Source organism: Scophthalmus maximus, chromosome 17 (assembly GCF_022379125.1).
Source record: "Scophthalmus maximus strain ysfricsl-2021 chromosome 17, ASM2237912v1, whole genome shotgun sequence".
NCBI classification, from domain to species: Eukaryota; Metazoa; Chordata; class Actinopteri; order Pleuronectiformes; family Scophthalmidae; genus Scophthalmus; species Scophthalmus maximus.
Window position 1 is genome coordinate 3,176,787 of NC_061531.1, and position 19,589 is coordinate 3,196,375.

The 19,589-nt window shown below is 39.5% G+C and overlaps 4 protein-coding genes across 4 annotated transcripts; 2 read left to right on the forward strand and 2 right to left on the reverse strand.

The window, feature by feature from the left end:
* Positions 1–372: 372 nt before the first annotated feature.
* Positions 373–2,569, reverse strand: LOC118288792 (guanine nucleotide-binding protein G(I)/G(S)/G(O) subunit gamma-5-like). Its single transcript, XM_035615277.2, has 3 exons — positions 2,439–2,569; positions 967–1,095; positions 373–857 (listed from the first exon to the last, which is right to left on the reverse strand). Exons 1-2 carry the CDS (start codon positions 2,529–2,531, stop codon positions 970–972), a joined length of 219 nt encoding a protein of 72 aa, XP_035471170.1. The 5' UTR covers positions 2,532–2,569; the 3' UTR covers positions 373–857; positions 967–969.
* A 470-nt stretch (positions 2,570–3,039) lies between these two features.
* LOC118288789 (ATP-dependent Clp protease proteolytic subunit-like) lies at positions 3,040–7,921 on the forward strand. The gene is given in 7 exon segments (XM_035615273.2): positions 3,040–3,382; positions 4,207–4,302; positions 5,361–5,432; positions 5,515–5,611; positions 6,114–6,301; positions 6,408–6,513; positions 7,460–7,921. Coding segments are annotated over 7 exon segments (786 nt in total). The 5' UTR covers positions 3,040–3,370; the 3' UTR covers positions 7,675–7,921.
* Positions 7,922–8,153: 232 nt separating this feature from the next.
* On the reverse strand, positions 8,154–13,241 carry LOC118288787 (ATP-dependent Clp protease proteolytic subunit, mitochondrial-like). The gene is made up of 7 exons (XM_035615271.2): positions 12,837–13,241; positions 12,017–12,112; positions 10,629–10,688; positions 10,428–10,524; positions 9,507–9,694; positions 9,295–9,400; positions 8,154–8,470 (listed from the first exon to the last, which is right to left on the reverse strand). Exons 1-7 carry the CDS (start codon positions 12,846–12,848, stop codon positions 8,289–8,291), a joined length of 741 nt encoding a protein of 246 aa, XP_035471164.1. The 5' UTR covers positions 12,849–13,241; the 3' UTR covers positions 8,154–8,288.
* Positions 13,242–15,857: 2,616 nt separating this feature from the next.
* Positions 15,858–19,358, forward strand: LOC118288791 (guanine nucleotide-binding protein G(I)/G(S)/G(O) subunit gamma-5). The gene is made up of 3 exons (XM_035615276.2): positions 15,858–16,182; positions 18,550–18,678; positions 18,800–19,358. Exons 1-2 carry the CDS (start codon positions 16,090–16,092, stop codon positions 18,673–18,675), a joined length of 219 nt encoding a protein of 72 aa, XP_035471169.1. The 5' UTR covers positions 15,858–16,089; the 3' UTR covers positions 18,676–18,678; positions 18,800–19,358.
* The last annotated feature ends 231 nt before the right edge of the window (positions 19,359–19,589 follow it).

The window sequence follows — 19,589 nt, forward strand, 5'->3', positions numbered from 1 at the left end:
GTGATCATGACATAAGGCTCGCCAGATGGCAGGTCTAGTAGCGTTACACTGTTACATCTGTAACAGGAATCTAGATTTGTGAAGAAAAAATACGTTATCCTCTGTTTCTTTCAGTTGCTTCTATGCCAGTATCCACTGTTCAGCTTTTGATTGTAGGAGCATTTTGAATTCCAATTCAAAAGATTATTTAGGTGCCCCTTATTTTACCAGGAAGTCAGAGATATAAGCTTCATTTTGACCCTATTCCCCTGCAGTTTGCATTAAGTAAGATCATCAATGATGTTAAACTTATTACAGTTGGGTTTTTGTTTTTTTTAATGGAAGATGCATAATTCATGCCAGATACTGTTTCAGTCACAGATGACAAACATAAACACATGGTAAATTTTATTGGTAGATATTAAAGTTGCACACAACAAAGAGATTGTTTGAACTGTATGAACTAGACCATTTGTTCACACTGAGCAAGATCAGCAGTTACATATCAACTTCTAACATTATATCATGTTTCTATACTGTGCATTCCATAATATAGACCCCTGAAAAGAGCAAAGCATTTGATGCACAAACACATACATCACACCAGCTTAAGAACTATGCATAACTACATTCATCATCTGAAAGTTTCAGCATCATTCCATAGCGTGTTTGTGCATGTGTGAGTGTCTGTATGGTCATGACTTCTTTATCTTCAGAGGCGGTGGGGCACATGATAGGAATCCACATCGAAATGATCAGGCATCTTTTTGAGTGGGTTTTTTTCACTCCTTCACAGTCCTTAAAAGATAAGAAATATATTTTTTGCTTCAAGGGCTGTGTCTTGTGCTCCAAAAGACAACATGGTCATTGTTCAGCAGCTGCAAAAGGGAACGGGAGACAAAGCAGGGAAGAAAATAATTTTATAATATTCCAAAAAGGTCACAACAGGTCACCTCAGGCACAAAAAAAGAGTAGAGGAACACTCACATCTCAGAGCAGGACACATGACTTGGGAGGCCTGAAAGGGTTATCACTGGAAGGCACCCCAGTGAGGAGAGGGTCCTTGTGGGCATTTTGCAAACAGAAGGTCTTCAGTTCTGCAGCAGCCTGAGAAACCTGGCCACTGTGACCAGCATGTCACAAATATGGGATGATGGCGAATGCTGTAAATTAATTCACCTGTGTTGCGTGTCCTCCTGAAGTCCAGTATGAATTCCTTGGTTTTTGTGGTGTTCAGTGACAGGTTATTCACAAGGGAGTAGAGAACTGTACTCAGCACACAGCCTTGGGGTACGCCAGTGCTTAGTAACTTTTGAAGCTGATGGGTCAGAGGTCAAGGTCAACAAAAATATGGCCCATGAAACAAATAATGGCACTAGAGAGAAAATGATTCCCCATCATTTAACATCATATGATTATAGATGTCATGAAGAGGTCATGAAAAGGTCAGAAAATGACATCATGCATAGTTCACAGTGCATTTTTTGAGGTATCTCTGCATCTTACAGGACTACAGACACAACCTAAAGCTTATATAGATTGGGAAAAAACTTTCCCCTCTGCCTGACGGGTGTTATACAGCTTCGCCCCTCTGGTGCTGATTTTTGTTGGGGAAATGAAGCCGTCGTTATCTCTAATTTCAAAAGTCTCACTCTGAGGTCGAGCCACAGGCTTTAATACAGGACAGAGACATTATGAGAAAATGTGACCCGTATTTGCTTTTAACAACCCCTAGCATCACACCTTAGTGACGACTGAACTTTCAATTCGTCTTCACTAACTCACTAACTAACTTATGTGAATGGGTGAAATTCATCAGGGATTTGTTTATTCTAGGGGGCTCCTCCTCTACTACAGCTTTACTTCTAGGGGTGGTTAACACATGCACACACACACACACTCTTGAATCTTGTCTGACTTTTGTCCTAAAATAAGAAGCCGCCCCAACAATCCCACCAGTCACACAGTAGCACAATCCACAAAGCCATCACTGTGCTGCACCAGCAGAGGAACGTCTGGTTTTACCACCATTGCACTGCACACCAGGAAAGGGCTGAAGTTTTCTGGAGTTCAAATAAGGGACCTTTACAATTTCAGCAGGTTTGTCGTGACAGACAAAAACACCACAGGGATATTTCCATTAGAGGGAACAATTTCCTAATCTCAATCGTTATTATACCGAATCACAGAGCCACTGTACAATCATCGACAATATATTTTCGAGCCTACTGGTATTATATCCATTTTCTTATTTCTTGGATAAATTCTTAGGAAATATAACATAAAGTAATCTTTACATTCAAAAACGACTTGTCCATTAGAAAATGCAGCGTGCTCCACTGCAGGGTGCTAATAGTTTACTGTAGATGAATAACAGGGACTGACAGAGCCGTTGGTACTTCGGTCGGATGGGAAGTTTGTCCAGTTGTGACGAGTTGTGTCGAGATGTGAGCTCGTACCTTGATCCTGTGGACACTGGCCTCCAGACGGAGCTGCTTCACTGCCCTCTGGGCGATGGCTAGACTGCTGTTGGCGGCGCTGCTGTTTGACATGACTGAGCCAAGACAACAGGGAAAAGTGGCCGAGGCGTCAATTCACCTACACGAGCCGCTCGTTCGCTCCGAGGCGGCAGCGGCAAACAGTTTCCGGTCACAAGTTTCAAAATAAAACACTCACTCCCCGACAGCCACACGCGGAACATGAGAGGAAGAAGGAAGTAGACTTGGGACGGTTGCAACACTTTATTTTTCTTTTTCTTTTTTGCATTTCTCTCAATTAATCAAATACTATTTGTACCAGACCAACATAAGTGTTTATATATTAGAATTTTAACTTTTACTTTCGATTTTTGTCTTTTGTAATCTGAAAATATGTATGGCTGAACAAATTTTCATGTTTTGTTCAGTTTAAGAACAATGGTTGTTAAAGGCAGCAACATTTAAGTTTCTGTTGAATGGGTATGCATATTACTGTCGCTTTAGCAGGAACTGCTCTCTGCATGGCTATGAATTCATGGTGGCTTTGATGTTTGTTCGTGGCTTTAAAGTCTCTTCATGCCTTTGAAGTTGGTTAGTTTGTTCAGTTGAGTTTCAAGAACTGACCAAGCCACATGGTTTCTTCACTGTAGGATACTTTTCTGTGCGAAGAACACTTGGCTTCGGATACTCCTGTACGGTTTCGCAAACTGTGGAGTTTGATGTTCTCGTTTTATTATCCTTTTCATCGGAGTACAGTGAAACTGTTTCCTAGTACAATTAGTGCACACGATTCCACCTGAGGAAACCAACAAATCTCAACAACCCACAGCAGCAACGTGCCCTCAGGCATCTAGCCTGCCGGAAATTAACAGGAAGAAGAAGAAGTGGAACAGTTTCCCCGAGTAGACTTTAAAATGCTGTTTCGTGTGAGTACTGCCTTTAGTTTGAATGAATCAGCAAGTGTCTTACTTTAAGACAAGTCGATGGTTACTGTACTGGACGTCTGTATCTCGGTTTGTGTACTCAACCCCCCCAGAGGGTTATTTTGAGTTAACAAGAGCAGACTCCTGTCTCAATAAATGACGAGGGAGTCACAACTGCACTTTTGATGATCATTGGGAAACAAAAACGTATAGTATCACTAGTCAACTCTGACTAAAACATCTTAAAATAGGAGGGGTGGGAGGTCTGCAATCTCAGGGTTATTATTCATCTTCTAACTTTTTCTGCAGGTGTAATCACTCGATCATGACTGTCCCCAAATAGTCATGTGACACGCTGTTGGAAGACAATGACATAGTTGTAATTTTCAATATTAACATAATATACAGCTTGGGAATTTTTTTTTTGCTTGTGATATTTCAGTATCATGATATGAGATTGTGGACGTCTGTGTAACATTTTAATCTCCTTTTCAGAAATGTTACACCCTTAGGAATTAAGCCATGTTTTTAATAATATCCCAGTTATGTGTGTAATCTTCAGCTGCAGACTTCATTCAAACTAAATGAGTCACAATGACTTTGAACCATTATTTTTGAATTATCACGGTTTCTGCTTGTCTTATCCCCCACTTGCCGCTTTATGTTGAGCTAAATTTCATATAGATATGATAGGATTAGTGAAGGTTTTTCCCACCTACATTGTGTTTTCAGATGAGTTTAAATTATACGTGAAATCCTTGAAACTAACCTCTTTGCGTATGTTAATGGATATTTTTTTTTGTTTTTTCATCACGTCTGTCTTTCAGAGGGTGTTGCAAATTGGAGGGCTGACACTCAGGCGGTCCATCCACCACAGTCCCGTATGGAGGAATCCTCTCATACCTATAGTTGTGGAGCAGACGGTGAGTGAAATGACTTGATCTGCTCGGCTGTGTTAAAAGCGGCGATGTTTGTTAATGCTGGACAATACAAACATAAGCCCGAAGAACTTCCTCACCAAAAATACCTCCATAAAAATGTATTTCTTCATACCATGAAACCAAAAGATAAGCCAGTTGAAACCTCAAGGATAATCCCTTCCCCACCTCACTATTTAGAGTGAGCAACATTTTTCCTTCAATACTTGTCCACATTCTTATTCTTCAGCATAAAAACACAACTATTTATCTTCATACAGGCTTTTGCATTTGCTCGTCTGAGGTAGAGTTTTACTTGGAAAAATACTCTGGTGCATAGGAAGCGATTGGTGTCACATTTTCAGTAACAAGTTTAAGAAGAACTGCCACATTACAAACAAAAGAGAGGAGAGAAGGGGGAAAGCAGATTACATTCAAACTGTCAGTATGCAGAATAGAATATAGTTTGATTTTTGTATGTGCTTTTGATGGACACAACACTGCACCACAGAAATCGAGGATAGAAATCAAGTGTGAATGTTGATTACAGAGCATCACAAAAATCCCGGAGAAAAAACAAAAAGTGTTATGTTTGGTTGAATTCAGACAGCTCATGTGTTGTATCATTCCCTGTTAATAATGTTACTGTAAAGAGTGTTATATTCTATAATAAGAGGGACGTTGCAGTTATTCCAAAGTGTACTACAATATTTTAGATTGGTCCTGGACCTTCTACTCTTCCATCGGTCAGATTATTTCATAACACAAGGAGGATCAACTTCCATTGGTCAGTTTATTTTAAAACACAAGGAGGATCAACTTCCATTGGTCAGTTTATTTTATAACACAAGGAGGATCAACTTCCATTGGTCAGTTTATTTCATAACACAAGGAGAATCAACTTGCAGAGACTAGAAAATCAGTTCTGATACTTGGTTCACTCTTCATCACTGTAAACTGCACAACAGCTGTATTTATTTTATAGATATCTGCAATCAGGCATTGCCTTGATGGGGAGACAATGTAAATTGTAAGTTTTTTACTAAAAAGTGTCACTTTTTCAGGGAAGAGGAGAACAAGTGCACGATCTCCATTCTCGCCTCCTGAGGAAGAGAATCATTTATTTAGCGGGTCATGTAAGCGATCTCCTAAACTTGAGATTTTTTGTTGGTTTTATTTGTTTGCTTTGTGAACATGTTTTCTCCCTCCTCTGCTCAGATTGATGATTCTGCAGCCAATCTGGTAAATGCCCAGCTGCTCTTCCTACAGTCAGAAAACACCAGCAAACCCATCCACATGTACATCAACAGTCCTGGTAAGTGGCATCACTGACGACAGGAGGGTTCAGAGTAGCAGTATGGTGTTGTTAACCAACTTACAGTCCTGGTAATGTACTTTACATTACTGAACGAAAATAGGGTATCAGCACTTGGGCTTGGAGCAGTGGACAAATACAGCATCTTGAATATTTTTTCAATAAAACATTAGTTCCTCTTTCAAAACTTGACTGTCTGATCTGCCTCCGCTACCCTCCTCTTTGAAACATTGATAACAAATATTTTTGTTAAATAACAAAAATAATTTTCTAACTCTATCTCTAAATTTATTTTCTGTTTGAAAACTGTCATGCAAAACTTAACAACTAAATTGGAAAGAAAAAAAAGGTGAAACATTCACTGTCCAGTTTCCTTTTTCGTTTCAACATTCACTTAACGTAACGAGTATTATAAAACAAAAAAAAAGTCTATTTATCAAAAAACCAACATGAGCCACTTAAATTGGTTCAGCTTCTCTTTATCTCTCTTCTCCTCTGCCAGGTGGTGTCGTGACAGCAGGCCTGGCCATCTGCGATACCATGCAGTACATCTCAAACCCCATCTTCACCTGGTGTGTCGGCCAGGCAGCCAGCATGGGCAGCCTGCTCCTGGCAGCGGGAACCAAAGGGATGAGGCATTCACTGCCAAACGCCCGTATCATGGTTCACCAGCCAACAGGAAGCTCCAGTGTAAGTTGGTCTTCCTAGCTCCGTCTTGTCCAAGTTGACAAACTTATAGAGGTGATTATTTCACTGAAACAAGGAAGTCATATTCATGCGTATGTTGTGTGTCCAGGGTCAGGCTACAGATATCGCCATCCAGGCTGAGGAGATCATGAAACTGAAGAGACAGATCAATCAGATCTTTGCCAACCACACAGGGTAGCCACTGGAAACTATTGGTAGGTTTTCTCAGCCTTTTATCTACAACCTACTCTGGTCATCTTCATCTCTTTTGTGTGTTTGTTTCCAGCTACATTTTCCTGCAAAAGTTCGGTCACAACTGGTCCAGTTCAGCTGCCATTTATATCTGACTTCTATAATTTAACATGGTGCAATAGTCAGTTCTGTACTACCAGCACCTCTAAGATCAGTCATCAATTACAGTCATTTATGTCTTAATTATTTGACCAGGCACAGTAACCTGCTCGAGTTTGAGCTGGTTGTCAAGCAAACTCCTGAAGCATATTCCCCAAAACAGTTTGGTCTAACTGTTGATCAAATGACTGTCATCTGAAAGGAGTCATTCATAGAGACAAACCCACAGAGAATTATCACCCAGTGCTCCACTTGGCTGTCTAAAGGTGTAACAACTGCTGCAGGTGATGAACATGGAAGTGCAACTACAACTTACTGAGTCAAATCTTTTTCCTAGCGGATGGTGGAGACTAAAACAAAGCTAAGAGTAGAGGGAGTATCTGTCTTCAATTCATCAGATATGTACCAAGTACGCCAATGTTTGCCCGCACATCATCATAGGATGATAATAAGTAGTGGTGTTTACAACTTGCCCCCACTAGCCCATAAAAAAAGAAAAAAATTAATGCATTTAAAATTGTATGTAGTAAAATTTCAATGTGACATGTAATCTTCTCTTCCCCTGGTGGTAGGGTAAAGATCATGTATATCACCTGTAAATGACTGCAGGAGAGATGTTCCCAGTGATATGATGTAATATTTACATTAATATATACCATGAAGATGTGACGTGCATTAGTGTTTTCAACGGGAGGTTGTCTGTTTTCAAGAACAGCAGCTCATTTCAATCATTGGAGAGGAGCAGATAATGCAGTGATCAGTTGGAATAGGCCTTTTGTTAATGAATGCTCCATTTCTCCTGTGTTGTAGAAGGTTTACTGGAAAGGGATCACTACCTGAGTCCCATGGAGGCGCAGGATTTTGGACTAATAGACCGGGTCCTGGTCCACCGACCCCTTGATGAATTGTCCTCCTATTCTCCAATGTCCTATAAGCCAGAGTGGGTAAGAATAGCCAGGAGCAGCAGCAGCCCACACCTCCCTATTCCTACATACATGAGCCATGAACTTACAACATCATTTTAAAATGTTGGTAACAGGTCTTTAAAATGAGTCAATTAATTTTTTGAACTCCACACACAAGTTGGTTATTATTCAACCCTGAGAGAAAGTAAGAAAGCTAAAGGAGATTCTCTACACAGTTTTCTGTTCTTGTTCTGTTCCTCCTTGCTGCAGAGATGTCCACTGAAGACTGCTGAGGGTTTTGTATAATCTGTATTTGAATATATATATATATATATATATATAAAAATAAAGATACTTTTGACCACAATTCCCAAAACGTGAACTGCCTGTTCTTCATCTGAAGTCCTAATAGTTTACCATCGCCAGCAACTGAGAAGCTTAAAACCCTATTGTAGGTATTTAAATAGTGAAAAAAAACGGTTTAAGGCTGCAGATCATAATAAATCGACCTTTTAAACTATTAAAATTAAGCAGCATCAGACAATTTACTATGCACTGTGCAAGTGTGTAAAAAGAGCGGAGGGTCAAGTATGAACAAATCATTTAAAAGGTTTTATTTGTAGTTAATTAAAGTAATTTCATATTTACATGTTTTAATTAAAAATAACATTGCAAAATCACCAAAACTACAATATAATCAAATACATTAAACATCTTGATTTAACGAATTCAACTCATCGTCGGTGTTTGTCACGGGGGGGGGCCTGCTCTGGAGCTGGAGAGGAGCTGAGTGCTGCAGCCTCCGCCTCCGACTCATCCAGGCCTGCCTGGGCCGTGTGGACCAGGACCCGGTCTATTAGTCCAAAATCCTGTGCCTCCATGGGACTCATGTAGTGATCCCTTTCCAGTAAACCCTCTACAACACAGGAGAAATGGAGCATTCATTAACAAAAGGCCTATTCCAACTGATCACTGGATTATATGCTCCTCTCTAATGATAGAAATGAGCTGCTGTTCTTGAACACAGACGACCTCCCATTTAAAAAAAAAAATGCACGTCACACCATTGTATCTACTGATGTTAATATTACATCATATCACTGGGAACATCTCTCCTGTAGCCATTTACAGGTGATATACATGACCTTTAACCTAATACCAGGGGGAGATGGGATTACATGTCACACAATTTTAATTGCATTAATTGATTTAATTATTTTTTTGGCCAGTGGGGGGCGAGTTTTAAACACCACTATTTATTATCAGCCTACTTTTGCTCTAGGAAAAAGATCCAGCTCAGTAAGTTGAAGATGCACATCCATGTTCATCACCTGCAGCAGTTGCTACAGATAATGCAGTGCTGGGTGATGGTTTTCTGTGGGTTTGTCTCTATGAATGACTCCTTTCAGATGACAGTCATTTGATCAACAGTTAGACCAAACTGTTTTGGGGAATATGCTTCAGGAGTTTGCTTGACAACCAGCTCAAACTCGAGCAGGTTACTGTGCCTGGTCAAATAATTAAGAGATAAATGACTGTAATTGATGACTGATCTTAGAGGTGCTGGTAGTACAGAACTGACTATTGCACCATGTTAAGTTATAGAAGTTAAATAGGAATGGCAGCTGAACTGGACCAGTTGTGACCGAACTTTTGCAGGAAAATGTAGCTGGAAACAAACACACAAAAGAGATGAAGATAACCAGAGTAGGTTGTAGATAAAAGGCTGAGAAAACCTACCAATAGTTTCCAGTGGCTGCCCTGTGTGATATGCAAAGATCTTAATGATCTGTCTCTTCAGTTTTATAATCTCCTTAGCGTGGATGGCAATTTCTGTTGCCTGACCCTGGACACACAACATACGCATGAATAGGACTTCCTTGTTTCAGTGAAATAATCACCTCTATAAGTTTGTCAACGTGGACAAGATGGAGCTAGGAAGACCAACTTACAATGGAGCTTCCTGTTGGCTGGTGAAACATGATACGGGCGTTGGGCAGTGAATGCCTCATCCCTTTGGTTCCCGCTGCCAGGAGCAGGCTGCCAATACTGGCTGCCTGGCCGACACACCAGGTGGAGATGGGGTTTGATATGTACTGCATGGTGTCGTAGATGGCCAGGCCTGCTGTCACGACACCACCTGGCAGAGGAGAAGAGAGATAAAGAGAAGCTGAACCAATATAAGGGCCCCACATTAGGGCTCGATCGATTATCGGCCTGGCTGATTATCAGCGTTGATATTCACCATTTTTTTCAGTTATCGCCATTAAGATCATTTCATTTTAAAATTCGCTACTTTGGCACTGATGCAGCCGCAGTCTAGCCTTGCATAGCCAGACTAATACTCAAATACGTATTAGTCTGGGACCTCTCAGTTCATTTTAAATTTCCATTTGCTTAAGAAACATTGTTTCACTTATGGACGTCTTTGAGAGACGTCAAACTCACTATGTGAACAAATTACCAATCAACTTGGGGGAATAAATGAAAAAAAAGGACAGAACATCTTAGAAATGAGACAAATAATATGTTATAAATTGTACGATACAAATGAAAACTGAAAATAAATATTATTTGCATGAACTTGTTTAGAAGCTATGCGAAATATGTATTATCAATGTTTCAGAGAGGAACGTAGTGGAGGCAGATCAGACAATAGATCAGACAATACCCAGTCAAGTTTTAAAAGGTGAAGTAATGTTTTATTGAAAAAAAAATTCAAGATGCTTTTATGTATTTGTCCACTGCTCCAAGCCAAAGGGCTGATACCTTATTTTCTTTAGGTAATGTCAAGTACATTACCAGGACTGTAAGTTGGTTTACAACAACATACTGCTACTCTGAACCCTCCTGTCGTCAGTGATGCCACTTACCAGGACTGTTGATGTACATGTGGATCTTTTCTTTTTCATCGTCATTGTGGAGAAATAGCAGGTTCCGAATGACATCTCCTGCTACCTTATTATCGATCTGAGCAGAGGAGTGAGAAAACATGTTTAGGATACAAACAAATAAACAAACAAAAAATCTCAAGTTCATTATTAATCAATCTCAACTTTCAGGAAGACACTTACAGGACCCGTAACCCAAATTACTCTCTCCCATGGGAGGCTGTGCGCCCATTCTCCTCTCCCCTGAAAAAGTGTCACATTTTTTGTTAAAACTTCAATTACACCAAGAACCTTATCTAGTGACCCAAAAAAATCTGCATTATACAAACATCCTGTACTGGTTTTGGACTGGTTTCCTTCACACCACTGTATTTAGTTCATTTCAGTACATTGGCAGGGACTTTCGATCTGATTTAAACAGCAAACTGCAGAGTGGAGACAGCTTTTTAAGAATTATAACTTTAATTTACATTGTCTCCCCATCAAGTCAATGACTGATTGCAGATATCTATAAAATAAATACAGCTGTTGTGCAGTTTACAGTGATGAAGAGTGAACCAAGTATCAGAACTGATTTTCTAGTCTCTGCAAGTTGATTCTCCTTGTGTTATGAAATAAACTGACCAATGGAAGTTGATCATCCTTGTGTTATAAAATAAACTGACCAATGGAAGTTGATCATCCTTGTGTTATGAAATAAACTGACCAATGGAAGTTGATCCTCCTTGTGTTATGAAATAAACTGACCAATGGAAGTTGATCCTCCTTGTGTTATAAAATAAACTGACCAATGGAAGTTGATCCTCCTTGTGTTATGAAATAATCTGACCGATGGAAGAGTAGAAGGTCCAGGACCAATCTAAAATATTGTAGTACACTTTGGAATAACTGCAACGTCCCTCTTATTATAGAATATAACACTCTTTACAGTAACATTATTAACAGGGAATGATACAACACATGAGCTGTCTGAATTCAACCAGACATAACACTTTTTGTTTTTTCTCCGGGATTTTTGTGATGCTCTGTAATCAACATTCACACTTGATTTCTATCCTCGATTTCTGTGGTGCATTGCGTTGTGTCTATCAAAAGCACATACAAAAATCAAACTATATTCTATTCTGCACACTGACAGTTTGAATGTAATCTGGTTTCCCCCTTCTCTCCTCTCTTTTGTTTGTAATGTGGCAGTTCTTCTTAAACTTGTTACTGAAAATGTGACACCAATCGCTTCCTATGCACCAGAGCATTTTTCCAAGTAAAACTCTACCTCAGACGAGCAAATGCAAAAGCCTGTATGAAGATAAATATTTGTGTTTTTATGCTGAAGAATAAGAATGTGGACAAGTATTGAAGGAAAAATGTTGCTCACTCTAAATAGTGAGGTGGGGAAGGGATTATCCTTGAGTTTTCAACTGGCTTATCTTTTGGTTTCATGGTATAAAGAAATTAATTTTTGTGGAGGTCTTTTTAGTGAGGAAGTTCTTCGGGCTTATGTTTGTATTGGGCAGCATTAACAAACATCGCCGCTTTTAACACAGCCGAGCAGATCAAGTCATTTCACTCACCGTCCGCTCCACAACTATAGGTATGAGAGGATTCCTCCATACGGGACTGTGGTGGATGGACCGCCTTAGTGTCAGCCCTCCAATTTGCAACACCCTCTGAAAGACAGACGTGATGAAAAAACAAAAAAATATCCATTAACATAAGCAAAGAGGTTATTTTCAAGGATTTCACGTATAATTTAAACTCATCTGAAAACACAATGTAAGTGGGAAAAACCTTCACTAATCCTATCATATCTATATGAAATTTAGCTCAACATAAAGCAGCAAGTGGGGGATAAGACAAGCACAAACCGTGATAATTCAAAAATAATGGGGTGTAACATTTCTGAAAAGGAGATTAAAATGTTACACAGACGTCCACAATGTCATATCATGATACTGAAATATCAAAAGCGAAAAAAAAATTCCCAAGCTGTATATTATGTTAATATTGCAAATTACAACTGTGTCATTGTCTTCCAACAGCGTGTCACATGACTATTTGGGGACAGTCATGATCGAGTGATTACACCTGCAGAAAAAGTTAGAAGATGAATAATAACCCTGAGATTGCAGACCTCCCACCCCTCCTATTTTAAGATGTTTTAGTCAGAGTTGACTAGTGATACTATACGTTTTTGTTTCCCAATGATCATCAAAAGTGCAGTTGTGACTCCCTCGTCATTTATTGAGACAGGAGTCTGCTCTTGTTAACTCAAAATAACCCTCTGGGGGGGTTGAGTACACAAACCGAGATACAGACGTCCAGTACAGTAACCATCGACTTGTCTTAAAGTAAGACACTTGCTGATTCATTCAAACTAAAGGCAGTACTCACACGAAACAGCATTTTAAAGTCTACTCGGGGAAACTGTTCCACTTCTTCTTCTTCCTGTTAATTTCCGGCAGGCTAGATGCCTGAGGGCACGTTGCTGCTGTGGGTTGTTGAGATTTGTTGGTTTCCTCAGGTGGAATCGTGTGCACTAATTGTACTAGGAAACAGTTTCACTGTACTCCGATGAAAAGGATAATAAAACGAGAACATCAAACTCCACAGTTTGCGAAACCGTACAGGAGTATCCGAAGCCAAGTGTTCTTCGCACAGAAAAGTATCCTACAGTGAAGAAACCATGTGGCTTGGTCGGTTCTTGAAACTCAACTGAACCAACTAACCAACTTCAAAGGCATGAAGAGACTTTAAAGCCACGAACAAACATCAAAGCCACCATGAATTCATAGCCATGCAGAGAGCAGTTCCTGCTAAAGCGACAGTAATATGCATACCCATTCAACAGAAACTTAAATGTTGCTGCCTTTAACAACCATTGTTCTTAAACTGAACAAAACATGAATATTTGGAAGTTTAGCGTGGCTCCCACAGCTGCCACCTTCAGGGCATAGTTATATCCATTTTTTTTAACTAATCCATAGGATCAGTCCAGTTTCCTTGATGTATTCAATGACTACTGTTACTCTTCCGGTTTGGTTTATTCTAGGGGTTAGGTAAACTTTTCATCGACACGGTTTCAGCGCCCAGGTCTCTTACTGCCGCATATAGCCGCTCTCTCTTCTCTTAAAATTCAATGCATTCCATTAATATATGTTTCACTGTTTGTTGTTTGCAGGTTCCACACGTCATCCTCATGCTTTCCCATCTAAAGTAAATCCCACGCCAGCCCACAATGTCCCAGCCTTAGCCTCGTCATCAGGACTGCATCCCTTCTCTTCTTCCCTACATACCAGTGGCTCTTTATCACATTTCTCTGAATGCTTAAGTAAGGACGCCCCTTCTTTTCCCTTTCCCACTCCTCCTGCCATACATATTATATTTTGCTTTATGATGGACTGCCACTAAGTCAATCCCACAGTCACTCTGGTGTCAACCTCCCTTTTCAATGCCCCTTTTGCTGCCCCGAAAGCAAGCTCATTCCCCTCTATCCCCACATGGGCTGGCACCCGCAGGAACCCCAATGACTCTCCTGCCTGCTAAATGTTGTATAGTGCTGTTAAAAGCTCCACCATAAGGTCAGATCTGGCTCCCAAATTTCCCTCTCAGCATCATGAGAACTAATGCAGAGTCTGAACATAAAACTTTCAGCCCTGGTTTCACTTATTCTATCCACTGCAGGGCCCAAATGATGGCCATCAGCTCTGTTGTGTAGACTGAAACCCCCTCAGTAAGTCGCTTACATTTTATAATCCCCATATGTGGTATGCAAAATGCGAACCCTGACCTTCCCAGTTTGGGGTCTTGGGCCCCGTCTGTATAAATTTGAATATACTGCCCCAGGTGTTCTTAAGTCTTTCCCCCACTATGTCACTGCAAGCTGCAGTCCTCTTACTGGATTTTACTGCTTCAAATATAGTGAGGTCTATCTCTGGTGTTGGTAAAATCCATGGTGGTACAACCGGCCAGTGGACTGTAGGGTGTCCCATATCTATTTGTAAGACTGGAACCGTCTTCTTCATGGCGCTTGACATCCAACTTATTTCATTAGCGGCATCTACCGAACGGGTCGAGGCGCATCAGCACCTACTACCAATTTCTCCAATAAATGAACGTATAGCACGTATATATATAGGTTAATATTACTACTACACGTAGGCTAATTACCACTTACCAGGCAATAAGAGCAGTCTCCCCAAAATATCGTGTTATACTAACAAAAGTCGTTGTCAGATGCTTCTCATAGTGTAACATTCAACTTTGTGTCCAGTTTTATTTTTGTTATTATTCTGTCAGATACTTTGGAGCAAACCAAACTGACAAGTCAAATATATAAAGGAATAGGCCTCCATCAATCAGTATGAGGCTACTGTTGGTTTCAACACAAAACATTCAAAGCAGTAACATTATAGGCCATGTAAAAAGAAAATACAAATTGTAAGTAAGAAAATAGGCAAAAAATAAGGGATTAAAAAACCAGAAAAACCCCCCCCCCTAAATTAAGAAAATCAATTAGTTGATTGGTGGTAAATGAAAAAAAAATATTTTTTTACTTTTCTTCCAACCCACTTAAAGGTAAGTGGGAAAGTACTGTATTCATGCATATTGTTTGGCTTAACATTTTCAATTTCCACCCTATTGTACTTCTATTTCAATAAATTTCATAATGTTATTTTAGATAACTGTATAAATATTATCAATTGAAAGGTGTATACAGAATAAATAACAAATTATTCTTAAAGAATGTGAAGATATAAATGGGATTTGTTAAACAATCTTTTAAAAAACGACAAAGAATACAGTATACTGTGTAGATCTTTAGAGGACAGCTCCTATATTCCTGAAATAAATAAAATAAATTTATCACAAAACTCCAGTGTACATTCATGACAATGTAGACTTTGCTCCTTTTTTCAAATGATTTAATCTGCTCAGTGTGTTTTCAACTCATAACGTTGCTTATGCAACACCTGGCTCAGAAATTTAAGGAGACAAACACTCTGGCACAAATAAATAAATTGTCCAAAAAGTGAAAGATTTTCACCTTTTGGTCAATTTATTTCCAACAGTTACCAATGATATTTAATCAGATTGGGTGAAAAATGATATAAAGTGGCACACCAAATCTGCGAACATGGTCTGATTGTTATTGTTTTGGATATTGATATTGTAAACTTATTTTCAGTGACTTTTAACAAAATATGTTGATATTGCCGTTGTCAGTACTCATGCTCTGCATTGGGTAGTGTTGGAATGTAACTACATGTATTCAAGTACTGTACTAAAGTACTGGCCTATTTGAAGATTTGAATTTGTTCAGCCATACATATTTTCAGATTACAAGAGACAAAAATCGAAAGTAAAAGTTAAAATTCTAATATATAAACATCTATGTTGGTCTAGTACAAATAGTATTTGATAATTGAGAGAAATGCAAAAAAAAAGAAGAAAAAAAAGTGTTGCAACCGTCCTAAGTCTACTTCCTTCTTCCTCTCATGTTCCGCGTGTGGCTGTCGGGGAGTGAGTGTTTTATTTTGAAACTTGTGACCGGAAACTGTTTGCCGCTGCCGCCTCGGAGCGAACGAGCGGCTCGTGTAGGTGAATTGACGCCTCGGCCACTTTTCCCTGTTGTCTTGGCTCAGTCATGTCAAACAGCAGCGCCGCCAACAGCAGTCTAGCCATCGCCCAGAGGGCAGTGAAGCAGCTCCGTCTGGAGGCCAGTGTCCACAGGATCAAGGTACGAGCTCACATCTCGACACAACTCGTCACAACTGGACAAACTTCCCATCCGACCGAAGTACCAACGGCTCTGTCAGTCCCTGTTATTCATCTACAGTAAACTATTAGCACCCTGCAGTGGAGCACGCTGCATTTTCTAATGGACAAGTCATTTTTGAATGTAAAGATTACTTTATGTTATATTTCCTAAGAATTTATCCAAGAAATAAGAAAGTGGATTTAATACCAGTAGGCTCGAAAATATATTGTCGATGATTGTACAGTGGCTCTGTGATTCGGTATAATAACGACTGAGATTAGGAAATTGTTCCCTCTAATGGAAATATCCCTGTGGTGTTTTTGTCTGTCACGACAAACCTGCTGAAATTGTAAAGGTCCCTTATTTGAACTCCAGAAAACTTCAGCCCTTTCCTGGTGTGCAGTGCAATGGTGGTAAAACCAGACGTTCCTCTGCTGGTGCAGCACAGTGATGGCTTTGTGGATTGTGCTACTGTGTGACTGGTGGGATTGTTGGGGCGGCTTCTTATTTTAGGACAAAAGTCAGACAAGATTCAAGAGTGTGTGTGTGTGCATGTGTTAACCACCCCTAGAAGTAAAGCTGTAGTAGAGGAGGAGCCCCCTAGAATAAACAAATCCCTGATGAATTTCACCCATTCACATAAGTTAGTTAGTGAGTTAGTGAAGACGAATTGAAAGTTCAGTCGTCACTAAGGTGTGATGCTAGGGGTTGTTAAAAGCAACTACGGGTCACATTTTCTCATAATGTTTCAATTTCCCCAACAAAAATCAGCACAAGAGGGGTGAAGCTGTATAACACCCCTGTCAGGCAGAGATCAACAAATCCTTTCAAGAATGAGGATAGGGCACAAGGGGTTAAATAAGACAACGCATTTGATGGGAGATGTGAGTGTGTGGTGGAGGAAAGTGTAAAACATGTAATTTGTGATCGCAAACAGAAAAAAAGATGATTATATCATAATGGAGGAAATGTAGGGGGGAAAGTTTGGAATCTTGGGAATTTGGTCAGCGTTGAGGAGAGAAAGTATAGATCTTTGTTTGAGTTTTTGAAAGATACCAGATTGATGATGAGAATTTCCTTGAGTTTTCTTTTTGAGCTCTGGCCCACACTCCAGCATAGTGGATGGTTGTAAACACACCTTAAATGCAAGGTGCCTCTCGCGATTAAACTAAAAGAACAAGAAGAACAAGAACTTTTTCAGACTCTAATAATAACATTTTATAATGATGTCATCAAGATATAATTTATACCCTACAATCACAAATGATTGGTTGATCTAATTAAACTGTCTCTAGTGTATTGGTTGCAATGATTAATACATCTCTACACTGACTTCATAGTTATGTCATGATGACATTATTCTACCATATGATTATAAGTTTTTTCCCAATCTATATAAGCTTTAGGTTGTGTCTGTAGTCCTGTAAGATGCAGAGATACCTCAAAAAATGCACTGTGTACTATGCCTGATGTCATTTTCTGACCTTTTCATGACCTCTTCATGAGATTTATAATCATATGATTTTAAATGATGGGTAATTTTCTCTCTAGCGCCATTGTTTGTTTCATGGGCCATATTTTTGTTGACCTTGACCTCTGACCCATCAGCTTCAAAACGTATTCATCTGGAGACACACACACACACACACACACAAACACAAGCACACTACTAGCGAGGGTTAGCAAACATTATGTAGGCATACCTTTGTAAGTATCATTAATGGTAACTGACATATCATCCCAGAACTTTTAGTCAGCAAACTAAAGGACTTAGGCCTCTCCGTCCCCATGTGCATATGGATCAAAGACTTCCTCACAAAACGCCCACACAGAGTGAAAACTCCTCCATCACACTAAGCACTGGCGTACCCCAAGTGAATAACCTGTCACTGAACACCACAAAAACCAAGGAATTCATACTGGACCTCAGGAGGACACGCATCACAGATGAATTAATTTACAGCATTCGTCATCATCCAATATTTGTGACATGCTGGTCACAGTGGCCAGTGAACCTTGTCTGTTATAGTAATAAAAAAGGAGATCATCTTGATGAATCCTTTATAGTTGTTCATATTTTGGTTATACTTAGTTTTTTTTGTTACAATGCCAGTAGTGCCCCCCAAATTTGACCTGTTAATGGTTGATTTTTTAAATACCGGTAGAGACATTTTGTTTTTGTCCCACGGTGACAAAATCTGGGAGTGCACCTTTATTTTCTGTAATTGTCCTACTGCCCCCCACATTTTCACTTGAACATAACTAAATGGCCACATGAATAACCAGTGTAATTTAATTTAACCAGTCTAATTTCAATAATGCCCTGATATATTGTGTATTATTCAGGTTTCTCAGGCTGCTGCAGAACTGAAGACCTTCTGTTTGCAAAATGCCCACAAGGACCCTCTCCTCACTGGGGTGCCTTCCAGTGATAACCCTTTCAGGCCTCCCAAGTCATGTGTCCTGCTCTGAGATGTGAGTGTTCCTCTACTCTTTTTTTTATGCCGGAGGTGACCTGTTGTGACCTTTTTTTGAATATTATAAAATTATTTTCTTCCCTGCTTTGATATTTGTTGTCTCCTGTTCCCTTTTGCAGCTGCTGAACAATGACCATATTGTCTTTTGGAGCACAAGACACAGCCCTTGAAGCAAAAATCAATTTCTTATCTTTTAAGGACTGTGAAGGAGTGAAAAAAAACCCACTCAAACAGATGCCTGATCATTTCGATGTGGATTCCTATCATGTGCCCCACCGCCTCTGAAGATAAAGAAGTCATGACCATACACACTCACACATGCACAAACACACTATGGAATGATGCTGAAACTTTCAGAATATAAATGTAGTTATGGTTATCGTTCTAAATCTGGTGTGATGTATGTGTTTGGGCATCAAATGTTTTGCTCTTTTCAGGGGTCTATAATATGGAATGCACAGTATAGAAACATGATATAATGTTAGAAGTTGATATGTAACTGCTGATCTTGCTCACAGTGTGAACAAATGGTCTAGTTCCTACAGTTCAAACAATCTCTTTGTTGTGTGCAACTTTAATATGCACCAATATATGTGTTTATGTTTGTCATTTCTGTCTGACACAGTATCTGGCATGAATTATGCATCTTCCATTAAAAAAACAACAACCCAACTGTAATAACTTTAACATCATTGATGATCTAACTTAATGCAAACTGCAGGGGAATAGGGTCAAAATGAAGCTTATATCTCTGACTTCCTGGTAAAATAAGGGGCGCCTAAATAATCTTTTGACTTGGAATTCAAAATGCTCCTACAATCAAAAGCTGAACAGTGGATACTGGCAAGTAGAAGCAACTGAAAGAGACAGAGAGGATAAAGTATTTTTTCGTCACAGAAAAATCTTGAT